The sequence below is a fragment of the Alligator mississippiensis genome, chromosome 1, assembly GCF_030867095.1.
Source record: "Alligator mississippiensis isolate rAllMis1 chromosome 1, rAllMis1, whole genome shotgun sequence".
Taxonomy (NCBI): Eukaryota; Metazoa; Chordata; order Crocodylia; family Alligatoridae; genus Alligator; species Alligator mississippiensis.
In genome coordinates, this window is record NC_081824.1 from 187,264,445 (window position 1) to 187,285,757 (window position 21,313).

The 21,313-nt window shown below is 41.3% G+C and overlaps 1 protein-coding gene across 1 annotated transcript in view; it reads left to right on the plus strand.

Annotated features, from left to right (window-relative positions):
- Positions 1-21,313, plus strand: part of USH2A (usherin) — a 642,051-nt gene that overhangs the window by 589,266 nt on the left and 31,472 nt on the right. Inside the window, exons 61-63 of the mRNA XM_059717779.1 lie at positions 995-1,222; positions 2,108-3,627; positions 7,717-8,038. Coding sequence (XP_059573762.1) covers positions 995-1,222; positions 2,108-3,627; positions 7,717-8,038 — 2,070 coding nt within the window. The remainder of the gene's footprint in view (positions 1-994; positions 1,223-2,107; positions 3,628-7,716; positions 8,039-21,313) is intronic.

Genomic DNA, 21,313 nt, shown 5'->3' on the forward strand with positions numbered 1-21,313 from the left:
TGGTAGCTTTACAAATGTTTAAATATTAAACAATTCAAAGTGTTAGCATTTAGCAACTTAATATGACTTATTGAAACAGGGAAATTGACTTCAGCCATTTATTCCAACATAAAGAAAACTGAATTCCCTGATTCCTGTTCCTGACATCCACCCCCTTAATGAAAAAGCACAAATAAAAGTGTAATGAAATATACATGTGATCGATGGAACCCATCCTGTTCCCCTGATGAGGTTGATCTAAAACCCCTCATGCCAAACTCTACTGGTCCTCCTGTTTATTTCTCCCTGTCTTTCTGTTGAAGTGGTGTTGAAACTGGTATTTGTACGTCTCTATGCTATCAATAGTTTTAAGGAAAGATGCAAGCCTATGTTGGATAACAATTCAGTCATAATGGATTATGGTAGCTATTTTACTCAAAAGTCTAGTGGTGATTTAACCGTGAGGATGGTTGATTTATTTTATATCTGGAGACCAAATTCTGCTGTGAATCCAGATTATGTCACTTCAATTTTCTAGAATATATAGGAAGGAGCATGATTTCTGTATAGAAGATATAAGGTGTGGGAAGCACAGTCCCACTGAGATGTGTTACAAAGACCCCTAAGGGCTGATCTGTCAAAGAACTACAGTCTGGTCCTGGCACAGGGAAGCATTTAGGCATGTGCTTCCTAACTTGGGACAACTCATTTCTTTGAAGTAAAGCAAATGCTTAAGTGCTTTGCTAAATGAGAACCAAGGGCTCAGTACCTCAGAGAACTGAGCCCCAAAGGTTCACCTTGAAGATCAATTCCCTGCAAAGTGGAAGGGTTTTTATTCAAGGTTCAGCTATAGTACTGCATCCAAAGGGAGGCTGGCAGTCAGATGGGGTGCTCTGTGGAAAGATTAGGACAACTTCACAGCCAGGACCAGTTCTCCAGTGTAATGCTGACATAAACCAAAAACTCTGATTGTCTTAGTAACTAAACAGGAAAATAAGTTGTATTTTTGTTATAGGGAACAAGGCATCAGGCTCATTTGTTTGGACTGAAACCATTTACAGCATACCACATTTGTGTCGTGGCTGTGAACAATGCTGGCCAAGTTTCAAGCCCCTGGACTTCTGTGCGCACACTGGAAGCTTCACCAAATGGCCTCAGTAACTTCACTGTGGAGAAGAAAGAGAATGGCAGAGCATTGTTACTGAAATGGTCAGAGCCTTCCACACCGAATGGAGTACTTAAGGTAATCTTCAACTTGAACCCATATTATTCAAAAGAAAAGGGAAATGCTGCAGCTTGTGCTTGAAAACTCTTGCTGAAAGAGATGCCACCAAATTCAGTAGTCATATAAGGAATATTTGGAGACAACTACTACACAAAATACCGTGCAAATACAATACGATACAAGGAATATATGAGTGCCTGTTATTTGCTGGATCTACACAATTCAGGTTTTTTGTTACTATACAGCTATAAATATCTAGAACACCAGAGTAATCCTGCCCTTCAAAAATGCAAGAGAGAATTTTTAAGGTTATTTTTCAAGCCTAGTGAATTTAATATTTTGCTTTAATGGAACAGTGTCTACTTAAAGGATACTTCCAGGTTGATTTAGCCTTATTCCTTACATTAGATTTTGCTAAAATAAAGTTTCAGAAAACCTAGGGCCTGTGAACTTATAGGGGGGAGGGGGTGGAGAGGGGGTTTAAAAAAATGTTTTTGTTTCAATGTAAATATTCACCTACAGGGTTTGTAACCAAGCGAATGTCATTTTTTAAATTTTTGTCAGTTCAGGAGAGCCAGGAAATGAAACGGACTAGAAAGTAAATAGAATGAAAAGTGTTACTGACCTAGATTGTTTTCAATGCCCATAATGAATTAAATGCAAAAAGCAACAAATCAGCATTAATCATGAAAAGTAGAGTAAAACATTCTTTTAGTTTTAAGCATCTAAGATATTATTAATAAAACACAAGTAAGGAAATTAGGTTCTAAGTCATAAGTTAATAATCCTTATTTAGTTATGAAGATTAAAGGTTGTGAATAACTAAATATCTCTCCTAGAATTCATTTGCAAATTCTGCAAGTGATTTGTTTTCTTTTTTTTTCCTATCTTTTTGTTTTGCAGAACTACAATATTTTCAATGATGAAAATCTGGAATATAGTGGTTTATCTCGTCAATTCCTCTTTAGACGTCTTGAGCCTTTCACTCTGTATACTCTAGCACTTGAGGCTTGCACTGTGGCAGGTTGCACTCGCTCTTCACCCCAGCCAATCCAAACAGATGAAGCCCCTCCTGCGTCTCAGCTGGCACCTGTAATCCAGTCAGTTAATGCTACCAACATTGAACTGAGTTGGTCTGAGCCAATTAATCCAAATGGAAAAATAATTCACTATGAAGTTATTCACAGATGCACAAAAGAAAATGCTTCAGGGAACAGAGCAACAACAGTAGATGAGAAAATTGTTTTCACAGAATATAACGTTGGAAGTAATACATTTATATATAATGATAAAGGTTTACAGCCATGGACAAGGTATGAATATAAAATACGTGTCTGGAATTCAGCAGGTTATGCTGACAGCTCTTGGTCAGTGGCAAAGACCAGTCAAGCTGCCCCTAAAGGTCTTGCTGCACCTAAATTATACCATGTGGCACATAAACCCAATAAAGTGCTCATTTCATGGGTCTCCCCAGAAGAGCCCAATGGTGTTCTCCAGTCATACAAGCTACAAAGAAATGATATTCTCTACCCTTTCAGCTTTGATGCTAAAACTTTCAACTATACAGAGGAAGACTTACTGCCATACTCAGAGTACAGTTATGCTGTAGTTGCCTGTACAATGGGAGGCTGTTCGACCAGTGAACTAGCCAAAATACGAACTCTTGAGGCAGCTCCAGCATTAGTGAACCCCCCATCCCTGCAGGCCATCAGTGCCACTCAGATTAATGCATCTTGGTCCCCACCCCAGGTTCAAAATGGAGAAATCACTAAATATATCTTGAAATTAAACAATGAAGAGTATTTTGTTGGAAAGAGTTTACTCAGTTTATTGATTTCAAACCTACAGCCTTACACACAGTATGATTTCAGCCTGGTTGTCTGTACTAACGGAGGCTGCACATCTAGCAAACCTCACTCTGTTTTGACAATGGAAGCTGCTCCATTAAATATGGAGGCTCCAAAGTTGCTGGTCACAGGGTCAGAATCAATAGAAATCTCCTGGAAAAGCCCAGTTAATCCTAATGGTAAAATTACAAATTATGACCTGAAGAGAGATGGAGTTCTTATTTATTCAGGTCTGGAAACTCGGTACCTTGACTTTGCATTGACACCAGGTGTGGAATATAGCTATGCTGTAACTGCAGATAGTAGTCAAGGAAGCGCAACCAGCCCATCAACCAAAATTAGAACCAACCCATCTGCTCCATCTGGAATGTTACCTCCTAGACTGCAGGCATGGGCCCCCAAGGAGATTTTGGTGGCATGGGATGCTCCCGCAAAAGTCAATGGTGAAATAAAAAATTACACAATCTCCATTCGGGAGCCTGCTGAAACAGGAAAGAAAACTGTTCACTTTAATTCATCTCATGTTTCTTTTGCAAGACAGTCCTACATTGCAACAGAATTAAAACCCTATCATAGGTAAGTTCCAGATTTTTAATTTGATGAATGAATGTCACAAAGTAATTACTAAGTGTTTGAGATGTGTTGATACTTAAACCTCCTCAAAAGACTGTTTTGTTTTCTACTAAAAAAGAACTCAGATGGGAGGGGAGGAACATATCACATCTTTTCAGTTAAACAAACATATCCAAGGGTTCTCAGTCCCCAACGTCCATTGTAAAAGAAGAACACCTTATTTTTTTTATAACATCAGCCTATTTTACTACTTTCTAGGAAAGTATGCAAGATGAGTCCAGGGTGTGAGCAAAGCTAGGGCCAAACTGAGCTTGTAGACTCAGAAGCTTACAGCCTTGTCCAGTCCTACAATTTTGCAAGTTGACTATATTGTAGAATAAATTTAGCTTGTTTTATAAAGCAGGAAAAAATGCAGCTAAGATTAGTGGCCAGCTCATTCCCAGTGTAATGAATTTAAGGTCAGTAAACAAATTTTGTGTGCCCTTGTTGCCAAGTAAGCTGACAGCATACTGGGCTGCATTAGTAGGAGAGTTGCCAGCTGATCAAGGAAAGTGATTATTCCCTTCTATTCAGCACTGATGAGGCCACGTCTGGAGTAGTGTGTCCAGTTTTGGGCCCCCCACTACACAAAGGCAGAAGGCGACAAAAATCATTAGGGGACTGGGGCACTTGACTTCTGAGGAGAGGCTGAGGAAACTGGGCTTATTTAGTCTAGAGAAGAAAAGACTGAGGGGAGATTTGATAGCAGCCTTTAACTACCTGAAGAGGGGTTCAAAAGAGGATGGAGCTAGATTGTTCTCAGTGGTGGTAGATGACAGAACAAGGAGCAATGTTCTCAAGTTTCAGAAAGGGAAGTTTAGGTTGGATATTAGGAAAAACTTTCTGAATAGAAGGGTGGTGAAGCACTGGAACAAGTTATCTAGAGATGTGGTGGAATCTCCACACTTGGAGGTTTTTAAGTCCAGCTCAACAAAGCTTTGGCTGGGATGATCTAGCTGGGGCTGGTCCTGCTTTGAGCAGGGGGTTGAACTAGATGACCTCCTGAGGTTCCTTCCAACCCTAATTTTCTTTGCTTCTATGATTCTAATTTGTCTTTTTACACTTTATTTAGAATTTTAAGCTATCCTACTCAAGTCCCTGTAAAACTGTTAATACAAAAGCTGGGTGGATTCTCCTTCCTCCTTCTCTCTGCCTTTTTGTGATTCTAACCCCCCTCCACATTACATCTATTGCTCAATTATCTTGTTAATTGTACAATAAATTTAAAATGGCTACATGTGCATATTAACTATCATGCTTTAAAAAGGTCCAACCAACTATCAAGTTATTGGTTAAAAATGTGTAATCACTTTATAGCTCAGGGGCGGGCAAAATCCAGCCTGTGGGTTGGATCAGGCTCACGGCAGACTCCAGTCCCAGCAGTCCCTGCCCATGTTGCTGTGGGCTGGTTCCCATGGAGACCCCAGGAACAGTGGAGCTGTGGCAGCACGGGGCCAGGGTTTCCACAGAGGCCAGCCCCAGCAGTGCTGGCAGGGTGTGCAGCAGAAAAGGGAGCTGCTCCAGGGCTAGGTTTCCATGGAGACCCCAGCAACAGCAGACCAGTTACAGCACGGGGCCAGGGTTTCCATGGAGGCAGACCAGCCCCAGCAGCATGGGCAGGGCATGCAGCTGGGCGGGGCAGTGCTCTGGGGCCAGAGCTGAGATCTTGCAGCAGTGGCAGCGTGGTCCAGAGCTGGGGCAGAGCTGCGGTCCACTGCCTGCATACCCCAGGCAGGGGCATGCAGGCAGTGGATCATGGCTCTGCCCCAGTCTGGACCACGCTGCCACTGCTGCAAGATCTCAGCTCTGGCCCCAGAGCACTGCCCCGCCCAGCTGCATGCCCTGCCCATGCTGCTGGGGCTGGTCTGCCTCCATGGAAACCCTGGCCCCGTGGTCTGCTGTTGCTGGGGTCTCCATGGAAACCAGCTGCAGCAACGTGGGCAGGGTCTGCTGGGAAATGGAGTCCGGCCACCCGCCAGATCCGCCATTTTGCCCAACTCTGTTATAGCTGGTTTCTATCCAGCTTTAATTTGCATGTGTAGACAGTTCTGTGGCTGGGAGACTGAACCAATGTAGTCTCCCAGCCGCAGGGGTGAGGGAGCACTTCAGGCAGTGGCTGGGAGACTGCAGCAGGGAGATCACAGCTGCTGTGATCTCCCAGCTATGGATCTCTCCATGTAACCCCACAGCTGGGAGACTGCAGCAGCACCCCAGAATTGCGGAGGCTGATTGTTCCATGCCTAAAGGAGCTCTTGGTCCTGGCTGTGTATGGGGCTCAGCCGGGACCAAGAGCCCTGTAAGGCACAGGATGTTTGGTCTTGGTTGTGCATGATCCCCATGGCTACGAGCCACATCAGTAAAGGGGGCTTCCAGCTGCAGAAGCCTGCTTCTTGTCCAATGCAGGGGGAGCCCAGAATTGGGCTCCCCCTACACTAACAGTAAGATGCAATTGGATCTAGTATGCAATTGCACATTCATGCTGCCTGCCATTCATGTGTGGTATGGCAGGAGGTGTGATTGTGTGGATCGTGCATTAGATCCAATCATGCTTTTTACTGCATGTGTAGAGAGGGCCTCAGCCTTTAAGGATAAGACAATGATGTTACAAAACTGGATGTATTTGTTGATTTTTCAGGAACGGCAGAATAGAATAGCACTCAGAAATGTAAGCCTACTTAGGGCACTTTTATGTATGCTCCAACGCATCCTGATTAGAATGCGTCAGAGCAGATTTGATTAATCCACCATGCTGCAGCATCTTATGTATTCAGTGTCCCCACATTTCAAAATGGAGGCCAGGGCACTTTAACTAAAACTTGTTGAACAAACTTTAGTTAAAGCACCTCCACCGCCATTTTGAAATGCAGGATGCTGAATAGTATACATGAGATGCTGCGGGTGGTTTAATTAGAACAGCTCCCAAGAGTCACTCTAATTAAAACACCTCTTTCCCCCCACCACTGTGCAGCACATGCACAGATGCCCTTAGATGCCTAATAGGTGGAGCAGTATCTGGCTCTTTATCTTCTGTCAGTATTAACACTGATATAAAAAAAAGGAAACTAAGGCTTCATCAGTCTATAATTTCTTGGAAGCTTTGGGTTTTTGTTTTAACCTAAGTGTTTCAACTGCACCTCTCCTGGGCTGTTAGAACATCCAGAAGCCAAATGCTTTATGCTAATAAATCCATTTTATTATATAGCCTACTTTCACTCTGGCCCTCTGTACCCAAAGAAAGATCTTTTTGGCCAGCGTTAGCTCAGTTATGTGCTGGTTTATCAATCATGAATATGCCTCAACTCCAGCCAGCAAAATTTTAACTCAATCAATTATTTTTGTCTTAGAGTTGATCTCCTGCCTTTTGGAGTGTTGAATGAGTATATCTCTATTTGATTTACATTTTCCTTTCTTTTTCTATCTGTTTGTATTTTTGATACTGTACACAACTGATCATTTACAAAATAGCTTTCAGTCAGCCTCAGAAATTTGTCCTCTCAGCACCATTTACCTATCAGCATATGCTCAGTGAAACCTGTCACCACCAGCCCCCACTATACAAACTTGGATGCGGGGGAATTAGAATCTAAATTCTGCCTGATTCAGGCAAATGGAGTGGAAGATTTCTGTGTTCCTTGGAAACATTTTTGTCTTTTGAGCCTGGATGAATAAAGAATTGGAATACAAAATCCATAGAACTCCTCTGGCAAGCACTTGTTTTTTGTTTAATAGAAAGTAAAGGTAGAATATATGTAGACTCAGTTTAAAAGAAATGTAAACACTACTGCATCACATTTTTATTAATAATAATGTTGCTATCCAGTGACTCCTACTTGTATGTGTAGACCCATTGGGATAAATGGGATTGCTTATGCCACTTTGTGAGATCAGACTCATGTTGACCATATTAATGTGAATTCTTTTCTTCTTCAAATATATGAAGGCCAAAAAAAAAGGAATTTCAGTCACTTTCTCAATACTTTCTAATCTTATATATTGTAGATATATACATGAACAATGTTTATATGGATTGCTTTCTTATTTGTGTTCCCAAAGGTATGAAGTACAAATTCAAGCGTGCACGTTGCTGGGATGTGCTTCCAGTGAGTGGGCATCCACACAGACTCTGGAAGCCCCCCCTGAACTGCAGCCTGCCCCTCTCATAGAAGTACAAATGAGCCCTGATGGACTCCAGTCAGTCTGTTCTGTTCTGTGGACAGGCCCACAACAACTGAATGGGAAGATTTTACATTACGAGCTTTACAGAAGACTAGCCACTCATACGCACATAAATTTAGACCTGGTACTTGTCTATAATGGGTCTTTAACCTCCTGCAAAGATGTCAGTTTGCTGCCTTACACTGAATATGAATACCAGGTATGAAATGGGATAAGTAAGCAAGTAGGTATATACAGTAATAGTTTGAATTTCAGTACCTGAAGTAATAAGATTTCATATTCATTAAAAAATAGCCTTTTCAAAAAGATTTTCAAATTGGTTCTATATGATTTAAAAATTGGTTCTACAATAATAATTAGTGCAAATTTTTTTTAAATAATTGAGATTTTAGAGATAAGTCTTCCCGGAGTAAATTCATTCAAGACTCAATTTGCTTAAACATAATCATTCATTCCACTAACCAGAGTTACTACGCAGTAGCATTACTGAATGGGTTTTTCATGACACGACTGTGCAGTAGCCCAAGCCATCATGCTTGCTGCCATGTGACACTATTGCACAGTAGTTATGGGCCACTGTGCAGTTGGTGTCTTGTGTAGATGTGGCCACAGTGTCCTAGGGTATATGAGTTGCTTTGGCCTGTGGTTGTTTTCCATTAATGTCAAACTCAAACAGTACTGCTTAATATTTCTCCATTAAACAGAACTACTACTAACCGTGGTCTATATTTGATCTCAAATATATGTATAGACTGCATAGCAATTTATAATCTTCTGAAATTCAGATCATGTTTTTATGTGATACTGGGCACATCTAAACAAGATGTTTATTGTGCAGTTGACTAATTAGCTGCACAATAAACATCTCAGAATCTACATGTGCACTCCTATTAGGCTGGAGTAAACTAATTTGCTCTGCAGTAGGATTGTACTTGTAAATGCAAGTAGATATGGGCTGGCTGGGTCATGAAGGTGCTACAGTGCAAGTGCTGCCTACTGGCTAGCCCTGTGCTTAAGCTCCCTTGTGCCCCACACTGCCCCTCCACAGCATGTTGAGCCAGGGAGCGCAGCCCCAGGCTGGCAGGCTGACCCCCCAGAGCCCCCTGCCAGCCAGGGCTGCTCCAACTCAGTCTCATGTGCTACGCATGAATAAATTGAAGCCTCATAGTTGAACTGTTCTGGATTTTCTTTCCCTTGCATATGAATGCCCTTTTAACATACCAGATCCTTTTGCATCTGTGTTCCACAACCAACACAGTGCTCTTCTTGGTGGATTGGGCTTGTATCAAGTTATTTCTTAGCCACAGGACTGCACAAGCAGTACAATTTATTGAAGGATTCCCTGACCACATACTAAGACCTCAAGGAAGGAGAAGCTTGATCCTCCTTTTTATGGAGCTTTTGAACATGTTGACACTGCCTTCATGCCTTGTCCAACTGTGCCACTGTGAAGCATACCCAACTCACTTGCTTCACTTTCCATGCACCAATTCCCCCAAATGAGGTAGCATAACCATCTTAGAGCAGCTCCAAGTGTGTGTCCAGAGACTATCTTCAACTGTCCATCACAGGTGTGCTTAGTGGTAGAAGCTCAAGACTCCTTTAAAGCTGTAGAGCTTCCTTTCTAGGATCTCATGCATGTGAAGCAGGAGCAGGTGGATGGAGAGTGTTTCATCACAGTGCTCCCTGGCACAGCATAGAAGTAGTCTAGGCAGGTGCACAAGCCCCTAGTGGTTCCAGTTTGTGCAAAGAAAGGATTCTACAGGGGCAATGTCAAAACTAATGGAAACTGGAATGGTGATAGAAAAAATACTGACTGCCAAGTTTTGAAAGAACATTATTCACAACTTGATCAATTTTTTTCTCCTGATGCAGACTTAGAGGAGTATTCCTAGATGACCACAGAATGAAGGATAAAGTAATTTGCATTATTTTTGTTCTGAGGAAATTGTATGACATCTCTGGGTTTCCTTTTATGGATGATGGGTCTCCAATGACTTGATTTCCCTCAGTTACTAATAATATTAAATTCCTTAAATTTCAGTGAACTTAGTAGCACTAAGGATTCTTTCCAGAATAGAAAACACCACTTAGAGAATGGAAAACTTTTCACACTTAAAATACTTGAGGGACTTATTTTTCAGCAATTACTTCTCTTGTGGCCAAAACTGTTAAACCTTTTCTGGCAATAGCATATGTTAGGGTGAAGTATTTGTGTTTCAAGTATTTTTTGGGTAGCGTAAGAATGATGTTGTATCTGTGATGGTCCAGAAACCATGTGACAGGCAAGGATTTCTAAGGGCGATATATTTTATTGAACCAACTATGTAGTTGGAATAAAATTAGACAGGCTTTCAAATGCAAGTGTGTGTGGGGATACATATATGTTTCAGGAGTGGGGGTGGGAGGAAGAAGGAAGAGGAATTACAAGGGGAAAAAGCCCTTTTTACTCATTGAAATTCTCCCTTAGCTGAAAAGAGGGAGTTCTGTATTTTTAAGCAAAAAGTCCAAAGCTCTGTTTCTCATGCTACATGTTAGTTGATAACAGTGTTGCCTATGTTTTTGCAGCTATAGATTTATGAAAAGGACATCTCTGGGGATTTTTTTCCAAATAACTCTGGTTCTACAGTGATTAACCCCACCCATAGTAGTTGGCCCTGACTTTCTAGGGATCTGGGCATTTTAAGTTCCAAAGCTTTTAGTAGAAATTTGTGCATGCGTGCTGTGTTCTTACTTGCACCAACCTTTAATTACCTGATATCTCAATCAGAAGCTTCAGTCTAGCTTTCTGATGTTTATTCCTAGCAAAGTCCATTCTGAGTCAAGGTTTTTAATGATTTATTGATGATGTCTGACTTAGGTTGTCTGCCTGTTCTAATTCTTCTACACTAAAATGCTGCATTTGAGGCAGGTAGAAACTCTCTTTTATTTTAGTTCCACTCAGTAGCTGAACTACACTATTCTGACAGGACCACAAATCTGTTTTGCTCCTTCCCAGCTATCAGCTATTTATTTGTTTTCAGTGAGAGGAGGGGTGTGTGTGTGTGTGTGTGTGTGTGTGTGTGTGTGTGAGAGTGAGAGAGAGAGTGAGAGAGAGAGTGTGCATGTGAGTGTGTGTGTATGTTCCTCTTCTGCTGATGTCACTTGTGGCATCCCTCCCGGCTCTGTTCTTAGGCCCTCCATTGTTGACAAGTTATATGTTACCTGTGAGACAAGTTATTCATAAGTATAGGGCTTGGCTTTCGCTATTATGCTGATGAAACCTAGATTTATATTTCACTTAAGCTCAATATTGATTCTTCTGTCTCTGCATTGGAGGCTTGTTTGCTGGACATAAAACTTTAAATGCAACTAAATTTCCTCCAGCTGAATGCAGATAAAATCAAAGTGCTGTGACTGGGCCCTTTGCAGCATTTTTTAGAAATGTCAGTTATCAAGATTTAGTTTGCTGGGTAGAACATTAACATCTAATCTGTGCCCAGAAATTTTGGTATCATTCTTTTCTTTGTATGTTTTAATGGAAACACGAGTAACTGCCTGTCAGCTCAGCAGATTAGAGCAGGTCAAAGGTAACATCTTCAAAATTTCCTAAGAGCCAGATGACAGGAGACCTTCAGGTGCCTTGGACTGGGGATGGAATTTACTAACCTGAGGTAGACACCTGGATACCCTATACAGTGAAAGAAGGAGAGTTAGGCATCTAAGAAAGGGCTGCCTGAGATAGCCAATGGGAAACACTGAGGAGAGGGGCAAATCTGAAACCCCACCATTTGCCTGAAGACTGGCACTGTACCTTGGCCAAACCAATGTCTCACACCTCCCATGAGAGTGCCCTAACCCCCAAGCTGAGCTTTGCCAGGAGGGGTACCTTTCTGTGAAAACTGAATGGCTGCAGCCAACAAAAGCAAGATTCATGGGGTCAGAAAGAGAACCAGAAAGTGAAGGAGCATGATTCTGTAACCTGGTGGAGAAAGCACTTATCTGGGAGGTGAGATCCTGGTTCTGGTCCCTGCTCTGGGACTGTTCATAGCCTTTGTATTACAATTATTCCATGTCAGAAGCAGGGACCGAGTACACCCTGCTTCCCAGCAAGGCAAGTTAGCTCGCATGAAGCTTTGTGATAGCATACATATAGTTTCTGCAAGCTCAGATACATCTCCACAACAGTATATTGCCCTTTGTAGATATACCTATGAGGCCAGCTTTTTAACAGTATTTAAGTGCCAGAAGGTATAGATTGGCAAGCAATGGGATTTTTCTAAGGAACATATATTGCTAACTTGCAATGATTTCCTCTGGAGTTGAGTACTTAGGATTGTGAAAATCCTAGGCACCTCTTTGAACACAATGTGTTCAACAATATGGTCATTTGAAGATTTGTACTACAGATCTTCAGCTGGTATAAATCAATGTAACTTTGAGGTCTTCAGTAAAGCTCCCCTGATTTACAGCAGCTGAGGATCTGGCTAACCCTGTTTAGTTTCCATGTGTAGTCTCTTGCTTCCTGGGCCCTTTCACAGGAAAAAAACACACACAGACCCTTGGGAGCAGACAGTGTAAAGTTGCTTTATAACAGCCCATATGGCCAATCTAAAAGCCACAATGATGGGACCGTCGTGTTTTCCTCAGGTGAAGGACAGTCCCTTTGACTAGGGCAGTTAAGAGGCTGAGTTGGCAAAACAAAAATGAAATTTGCATATAATGTAATCTTTGTTCTCCCTACATCAAAATGGACATGGTATTAACCACCTTTGCTAAGCCAAATCAGGTTGAATACCCAGGACAGAAAACAAGGGACTTCTTTTTTTCTTGTGCTCTCCAAGTTAATGTTTCCTTCCGAATTAGGGATACAGCCCCATGTAAGTATTGCCTGGCAGCAGAAACAATATTGTTCAGATGTTGTATGGAAAGGTGATGTAGCCCTTTTTAGGGGTCTTAACCCTAGGATTTGTAGCTGTACTCTGTGAGGATTGTATGGAGGTGTTTGGAAGCGGGCAGATATGGGACTGCGAAGACCCATGAGCCTGCCTCCTTCACCAGTGTGGGAGGTGAAGCTGCCACATCCATCCCTGACTCAGGACTGACCAGTTTTGCTTACGATCCATTCACTAAGGCTTAGTGAAGGGCTCAGGAAATACAGTCAGAGAGATACCTACAAAAGTGGTGAAGTGAGTTTCAAGTGCTCCTTTTAAGACAGGAACAGTTTATATTCCCAGTGTTGTTTTGGGGGTATAATGTTGCTAATATGCTGAGCCCTGCTATATAAAATGAAGAGCACTTGATTCTTTTTTGTTGCCTTGAGAAACAAAAGCTGTAATACTTTGTTTGATGACCTGCCTGATAAATTACTAGCTCCTCTCTTGTTGGTAGCATTTTAGCTGTTGCCAAACAACTAAGTGACTGTTGCAGCTTAAAAGGTGGTGGGAGGAGGGGCAGTGAGGGAAGAAGGCAAAGGAAAGAGATGTCTCTTTCACTGGCCAGAGATGGATTTTCACTAATTTAAAATAATCTTTATTGTTCATTTACATCTCTTTACTTCCCATACCTTTACTTTCTACACTTTCACCTATTTTTTTTCCTCCTTCCCTTACAAAGCTATGTGACAAAATATGGAGACATAGCTCTTTCTTTCCTTCTTTTGCTCCATTGCTCAAGGTCCTCTCTTTTCCTTCTATAATCCTTCAATCAAAATGGGAGCTTTTGTTACCTGGTGTTTTCTATATTCCATGATTCCATTCGAATAGGATATTTGGTATTTCAGCAACAAGGTTTCTGATCTCAGCCTCAATTGAAGTTCAGAAGTGCATGCAAATGGTTAAACAACTGCAACAAAAAGCCAGTGATATTATTCTAAAAGCTTAGTTCCGGTTTTAGGGAAAAATTAGGTCATATTTAATTTCACTGGATGGATCAGTTTACCTCTTCTCTTGATTCATGGGTCCATGGCAGAAATTTAGCTTTTGCACAACAGATCATCTAATTTAGAGGTGAAGTGAAGGAGTAAGAATTATGATCCAGATTCTGATCCTAGATAAAATACATTTAAAAAAATGTTTCTTTATTCCAGATACCTCTTTTGGCAATGAGTATGTCCTTTGTGGGGTGTGCACTTAGGAATAAGAGGCATTTTTGCCTCATGCATTTCCACATTTGGAAACCTCATCCATATGCCATTGCATGTCCATGGCAACATCATCCCAAAGGCAGGCCCACAGGCAAACTGTTTATCAATCAAGAATAGAGTTTTATTCATTAAACTAAATAACAGTATTGTTTCAGATTTATTAGCTTCCCACATTAGCTGTGAACCTGTTAAGGCAAAACCTTCTTTGGTATATTGAGATTCTGACATATTCAAAAGTCATGACAAGCTATCCTTTAAAAAGACATTAGTGTGAGTACCATGGGAAAATATACTCAAGGGCTGTAGATGAATTGATATGATTTCCTTGATTGTATCTTTTTATTTATGAGGCATAATTTATGAGCACTGAAAAGCAAACTAAAATGAGTGATGACTAACTACAGCCAAAGTAATAAATCAGTAGCAGCGAAAGAAGTGGTGATTTTGATCGAATCTATTGAATTAGCTGTTGCCCTTAGCCATTACAGGTATTGGAAAGACCTTTTAATATCTGCTTATCTCTCTCTTGGGAATATGTTAACTATCTCATTATATGCCCATAGGAAACAAATTATTAAATTGTCTTGCTTTTAGAGTTAAACCTGCTTACATCTCTTATTAATTATCAGTCCAATAGTGCATTATGTGAAATGAGCTTCGGTTCCATGTTCACACCATTGTTTTTAATCCCCAAATTGTTTGCTGTCATGATGCTTTTTCACTGTAATAGTTTAGCACCTTATGACTGTTAATGTTTTAATAGTGAAGCTAGATAGGAGGGTTTAGAGGATCAAATTAGGGTTAACACAAATTTAGAATATGCACCATCACCCCAGTTGAAGTCAATAGAAGCACAGTTGAAAATTAGGTGTCTTCAAGGTGTCCAGAATAAAGCACTGAAAAAGTGAGAAACCCAAATCAGCAGCTGTTTCTGAACACCTTGGCCTAAGCATGAACCCACTCCTTTCAAATTCAAGGTGAGTATTGAACATGGATCCTGTAAGAGTAAAGATTGGATGATGTGTCTTTTCTCTCTGTGGAAACCTTGTAGCACATGAGGGTAGGATGGAGGACAAGAATTCAGAGCAGCTCTGAAAGGGGCCTTTGTATGTAAGTTGACTTACGGGTATTAAAAAACCTGTTGCAGAGAAATATTGAGGGGACTTACACTAGAACTGTTGGATCCATATTCATGCAGAACCAGTGGTTGGAAACTGGGTAAAAAGCAGTAACTGTTTAATAGCAACCCTGGCAGTCTATAGAAGGGATACACTGATGTCCTGTAGTAAGTAGGAGGGTGCTTTCCCCCCTTTTTAGATTGTAAAGGATTTGAAAATTTCTCCCATACTGAAAAGACAGCTAAGAGATTTTGCTAGTTCTGTTGTGTATACATGAGCATTGTTTATTAAAAGGCATCCCAGACCTCTAGAAACACTCTAGTTAGGTCCTTAACTCTTTAGCAATGGTAAATCAATTTTTCCCACTACTGACTGCTACACTGAAGGACTCATGATGCTTAGCATAAGACAATTTCAACTTCAATAGTTAGCTTTTGCTAGGCAGAGTTTGTCACAAGCCATATGGACATCTGCATCTGACTTCATCAAGTTAGTTGGGAATATCTATTGCATTGTCAGGTCCGTGCCTTGGGAGGGCTGAGGAGCAGAGTGTTCAGCTGTGCTGGTGCTCTTAAATATCTTTGCCTTCTCAAGTTCAGAAACCTCTGCTCTGACAGCAGGGCTTTGGATATTAGGCCCTTGTTTTGGGGTGCGAAGGTCCCTAAAGCCAGGCATACCTGTAAATATGGGTGAATCCAGGATTTTGTAAAGGGGAAGTGTAGGAGCAGCATTTGGTGCTTCAGGGGTGGTTGCACTCCCCCTCTTGGCCGCCCCCCACCCCATGGGTGGGCAGACCATGCCATGGGAGAAGCAGCAGGGACCTTTTGTTTTCAGTTACCAAATCAAGTAAGAATCTCCCCCCACTCTCAGCACCCCCTTCCCTTCCCTCGCTGCTATCCCAGGAATGGGGGACGCTCCAAAACTGCTCTTGCCTCATTCCAGCCAGGCTGCGCAGGAAGCCAAGCTCAGTCAGGAACAGCAACAGCCATGGCAGACAGTGGCAGGTGGGTTCCCCCCTCACAGCCTGCTCCCAGACTGGCAGGAAACATGTAGGAAGGGGGAGTCCACCTTCCACCACCACTGTCCCTGGTTGAGTGTCTCCTCAGGCAGCCCAGCTGGACTAAGACAGAGGTGGCTCGAGAGCTCCCCCGACCCCTGGGTTAGATGGGGATGCAGCATGGGCAAGTAGGGAGGTGGGGAATAGGAGGGGGAGAGATGTGTCACTGAGAATGGAGGGGAAGGAAGGGGGTGACATTCTTACCTGATTTGGGGATTTTAAAAAGTCCCTGGCTACTGCTAACGTGGTGTGGTCTGAAAAGAAAGAGAGAGGAGGGAGCCAGCTGCACCATTGCATCCCCTCTGGATCCACCCTTACCTGTAGATCACTAGCTGTATCTGTTCTAGCAAGTGTCCCTCTAGTGATGGAGGGAAAAGGTAAGTTTTTCCAGTCTTTTAAACTACATGCATTATGAGCTGACAAATCAAGACCTGATGCAGTTGAGAATATTTAATAGTGCCCTTATTATTGAAGGAAGATTTAAACTGTAAAAAGGCCACACACTTGTTAAAAAGGAAGGAGGCTACTGAGGGACAGACATGTTATAACATGAAGTCTATGCTGCCCCTTTTTTTAGCTTCATCCTATCTTGTAGCATGGGGGACTGTGATGATTGTATAGAACCATAAACAGCTGGAAGAAAAATGAGCTTGTGAAATGGCACTTCGGTGATCTGAGTTCACTTCCAAATTTTATCACAACCTTCTTGGGTGACCTTGGGCAAGTCAGTAGAGTGCTCTGTGCCTAAATTCCCCATCTGTAAAACAAGGTTAATAATAATATCTCACCTCATAAGGGTGCTGTGATATGCTCAAGTTATGCAATTATAGGATGATCCTATAATAACCAATTAAGTGCTCAGATAGAGAGGGCTGTTAACTACCAGTGAGTTCATTTCCCAGGCAGTTCAGGATTGTTTCCATAGCATATTTTCCAGTCTGAAAATTCCATCTTTTCCTTATGGAGACTTTGTAGCCTAATATGCCTCAATAGTGAAAATTCTCCCTAAATCTTTCCTTCATTCGGTTAATCCTAAATGTGCCCCTCTTACAACACTGAATACCTCAATATCTTTGCTTTTCAAGAATTCATAGATTGCTGTCACAGCCCGCTCTTGTTTCTCATAGCCAGGCTATATCCTCTTTACCTCTTTTCATCTTTCCTCATCAGGCAGTCCCTCTAGCACCAATAAAATGTTACATTGCTCTTCTCTGAAGACTTCTAGTTTATCAATACTTCTCAGGGCAGGTGTTATGTGGAAATGAACACAATGTTCCAAGGCCATGACACACCTGTACTGAGAAACATTCATACTAGTGGGCTGTGAACTGTGTGTCTCTTTACAGACAAACCTAAAGTATATTGGCTGTGCTCTGACGAATTTTGGTTGCAAAATTAGCTTGTGAGAGCCATTGTAGCTAATAGAGCATTTTGGGACTGCTGTAATATATAGTAGGGGCAATATTGCCTTCACCCAGCAGGGCCAAAATGTAGGAAATGAAGAGACTGTTTAAAGCCACATTTCTCCTTTCCCTCCTTGAGTCCTGTGCAGAGTACAGCTTAGCTGAAATACAGCATCCAGTCCAGCTTCTACAAGTTACTAACAGGATGCATTAGGACATGCTAACAGAGTCCCATTAATCTGAATATAAGTCATGCACCAGAGACATCCTGTTTTTTTATCAGAACAAAAATATCTCTATTGAGTGATGGCAAAAAGCCCTCATTTATTAAGTCATACTGTTAGAGGCTGACTGAAAACTGAGAAAGAAACACTGAAAGGTTAGGAATGAAGGGGCATGTAGCTATAGGGCCTGCCTATAGGGATGCACTCCTCCCTTTGTTGCCAACAGACTTGGAACAGAGCTGCAGGGTCCCTTTTGGGGAGAGGCTAAAGCCAACATCACAGCTAGATTCACAGAGACTTTAGGCTCCCTGGAAGGACTTCAACTGCACTTGATTCCTTGGTAGGAGTAGAGAAATTGGCCCTTTATATCTTATCTATGTCTTGTACATCTGTGCAACAATTGAGGCTTGAGCTGGTCTTCTGTGTCTCTCTTTGACACATAGAAGACTACAGAATACCAGGTCTTCTGACAGCATATGCTGTTTTGAGCTTTCATTTAATTGAAGATGAGGGCTCTTTGGTAGCTGTGCCACTTTCATGAATATAGTGTGAAGAACATAAATACTCACTTCACAAAACTGCCACTTAATTAGCTGTGACTGCACTCCTTCAGTCAGTCAGCAGTAGATGGTCAAAAGCTGTTTTCTTTACTGGTCTATGCTCGGTATTGTAACTTTGGACTACCTTTGTTCTTTATGCTAATTTTCTCTGACTAGTTAGTGCTTATTTTTCGCAGCAGCTTTACATTCTATTATCTCATCAGATGAGATGTCATTTTGTTTGCCTGCTGATGAAATACCTTTCTTCCCCTAGAGGTTCACCTCCGCTACAGTGCTGGGGAAGAGTTAGCCTTTCCCTTTAATTCCTGTTAGAATTTCCTGTAAACTTGAATAACTTTGCTTCCTATCATACTTTGATGACAGAAAATGAGTTTTCTTCTTCAAAACCCTTTGTGAGGACCTGAATTTAAAAAACATTATAGTGACCACTTCTGCGCAGGTAAGAGGGTAGATTAGGTGACCTAACAGGTTTGTTCCTTTTCCAACATCTGTGGTACCATGATCTCTATCTATGTCTGAGGGATAAACTGATTTCAATGCTATCAGTGGGAGTTGTCAGTATCCAGGTTCATGAAAGACCTGGGCCTGAATTTCAGAGAGTGGATATATGGGAAACCCCATGGATATTATCACAAGTCAGAGTTTATTCAATTTGGGCTCATGGAATGAGAGCAATAGCATTTTTTGCAGCATGTTTATGCCACCCCTTGTGGTTGAGATCTTGCCGAGCTGTCACTTGGAACATAGTTTTTGCCAGTTCTTGGCTATGCTGTTTAATTCGGAGGCTGTCATATGACTGTTTGGGGTGATTGCTGCTGCCAGTTTCTAGGAGTAGAGGTCTCTAGAGACCCATTTATGAAGAAAACAAGCTTACTTACCTGTAAGTGAAATTCTCTAGTTCTCTGAATATATTGCCTCCAGAGAGCTTCTCTCTCTGACCCTACTTCAAAGTGCTGTCTGGGCAGGTGGCCAGCGAATTGATGAAGAGGTATGAATAACTCCTTCTGGAGATGCTTTGGGAGCCCCCTCCTGGCTTCCTGGAGATAATACACCCTTTGAGGGCTATATGAATTTTGGCAGGCTTCTGAGCCATGAACCATGATGTAAGCTTTAATGAGCTGGAGATAATATATTCAGGGAATTTAAGTTATGTGTACCTTGTTCAGTGGGTTTTCTTTTCTCTGTGAAGTGCCTCCACTAATGCCATGGTCTAGTGCCACGGTCATTCTCCCCATCCTATACTTATGTTCTCAGCTGGCTTTTTAAAGTAAAATATACCTTGTATAAATATATATACACTCAACAGTCTTGATGTCTCTATATACTAAAGGTGTTAGAACCATTTATGAATGTTATTGCATTTCCCTTGTCTTAACCATATCACATCTTAGATTGATGCATTGCTGAAAGACTTAATGCAGTTTTAAATATACAGAAAACATGTTTTACCTAGCATTAACCCTTGTAATATGTTCTAATGTTCAGGAATGCTAGGTAAAACATGTTTAAAAGGTCCTTGACTTTCCCTTCAATGTTTTAGTAGGTGCAATAACTTGCAGGTACAAAACTCCTCTCAGTTAATGAGTTAATTAGCATATGCACAATGCTGGGCTAACATGGCTATACTACTTCCAGTTCTTGCTTGAGTAGCTTGAGTATCTCTGCCTGACACTGCTGGACCTTTTGTAGGTCTGGGCTTTGTTCGTTAACACTACACACATTTATTCCCATAGCTTAAAATAGAACTCTGGAGCATTGGCTCCAAGTCTGGTTTTGAGTCAATACAGGTGGGTCATTCAGAACCTCATCCTTCTTAAGAACTGTCCTTCTATGCAGAAATATGCCCCTTTAAAATGAACTACAGTTGGCAAATCTCTATAGCAGCAAGGGTTTAAATGAGATAGAGGGTTTGACCTATTGCAGTAAACTGAAAGGAGTTTGGCTTCATGAAGAGTTCACTATAGATATATCACAGATTTCATTGAAACAAAAGCACTCTGCATAAACCTTTGGGCTTAGGGTCTCATTTGTAGCGATGAGTAATGTGTCCTTTAATAGCATTATGTACTATAAACAGTGTGAGGGAATAACTTGAATTCCTTAACTTTAACTGCTACCTATGGTTTTCAGATCACAACATTAAACATCTTTACTTTCCAGTACGAGCCCTCTTTTGAAATGTCCTAGGCTTCTTTGAACTTGTTGTAAATTCAGAACACTAGTAAAAGTTCTCCAGGGTCAGTTTAGATAGGAAGATGCAAACTTAAAAAAAAAGAAGACCTGCCCAGGAGAGATTACATAAGAACGTGTTTTACTGTAGTTAGAACTGCTCAACATGAAAGCTTACTAAGGAATACTTATACTAAAAATCGCTCAGACAGTCCTCTTGTATTGCCATTTAGATCTATCATTCTGATTGATCACTATGTGGTTGGCTAATATTGAGCCTAATTTAACCCTATACACTCACACATCCATCTATTCTGTCTATTGTACCTGACATTCTACAAATTACTTACTCATGCAAATGATGACCTAAGGCAACCTTTTATGATATTCGTGTTTAATTATACAAATGGTTTTTGATAAATAAGATTATACATCCTTCCATATGTTTATTCACTCCTTGATGAAAGCAAAATTTAATTTTCATGCAGATTTGTTGGAGACTGTTTAATAAGTGCTGAGTTTTATGTAGTCTGCAGATCAGTCTGGTTTTGGGAAGCTGACAAAATCAGTAGGCACAGTTCGTAGAGACATGTAGTTCTTAATCAGGCCTAATTCAAGCTGTTGAATTTTGAGACCTTAGAGCTGAAGCTACTGTCTTTGTGCTTTGACAATGAAGCAAATGTTCTTGCAAAAGTAAATGAATAAATTAGAGATTCTGACTTTAATAGGACACTCAGAAAAGTGTGGTTATCTTACAAGTTACAGAAAATGTTGCCAATTGATTGATTATATTAATAGAGTTAATATAGTGATGTCTCC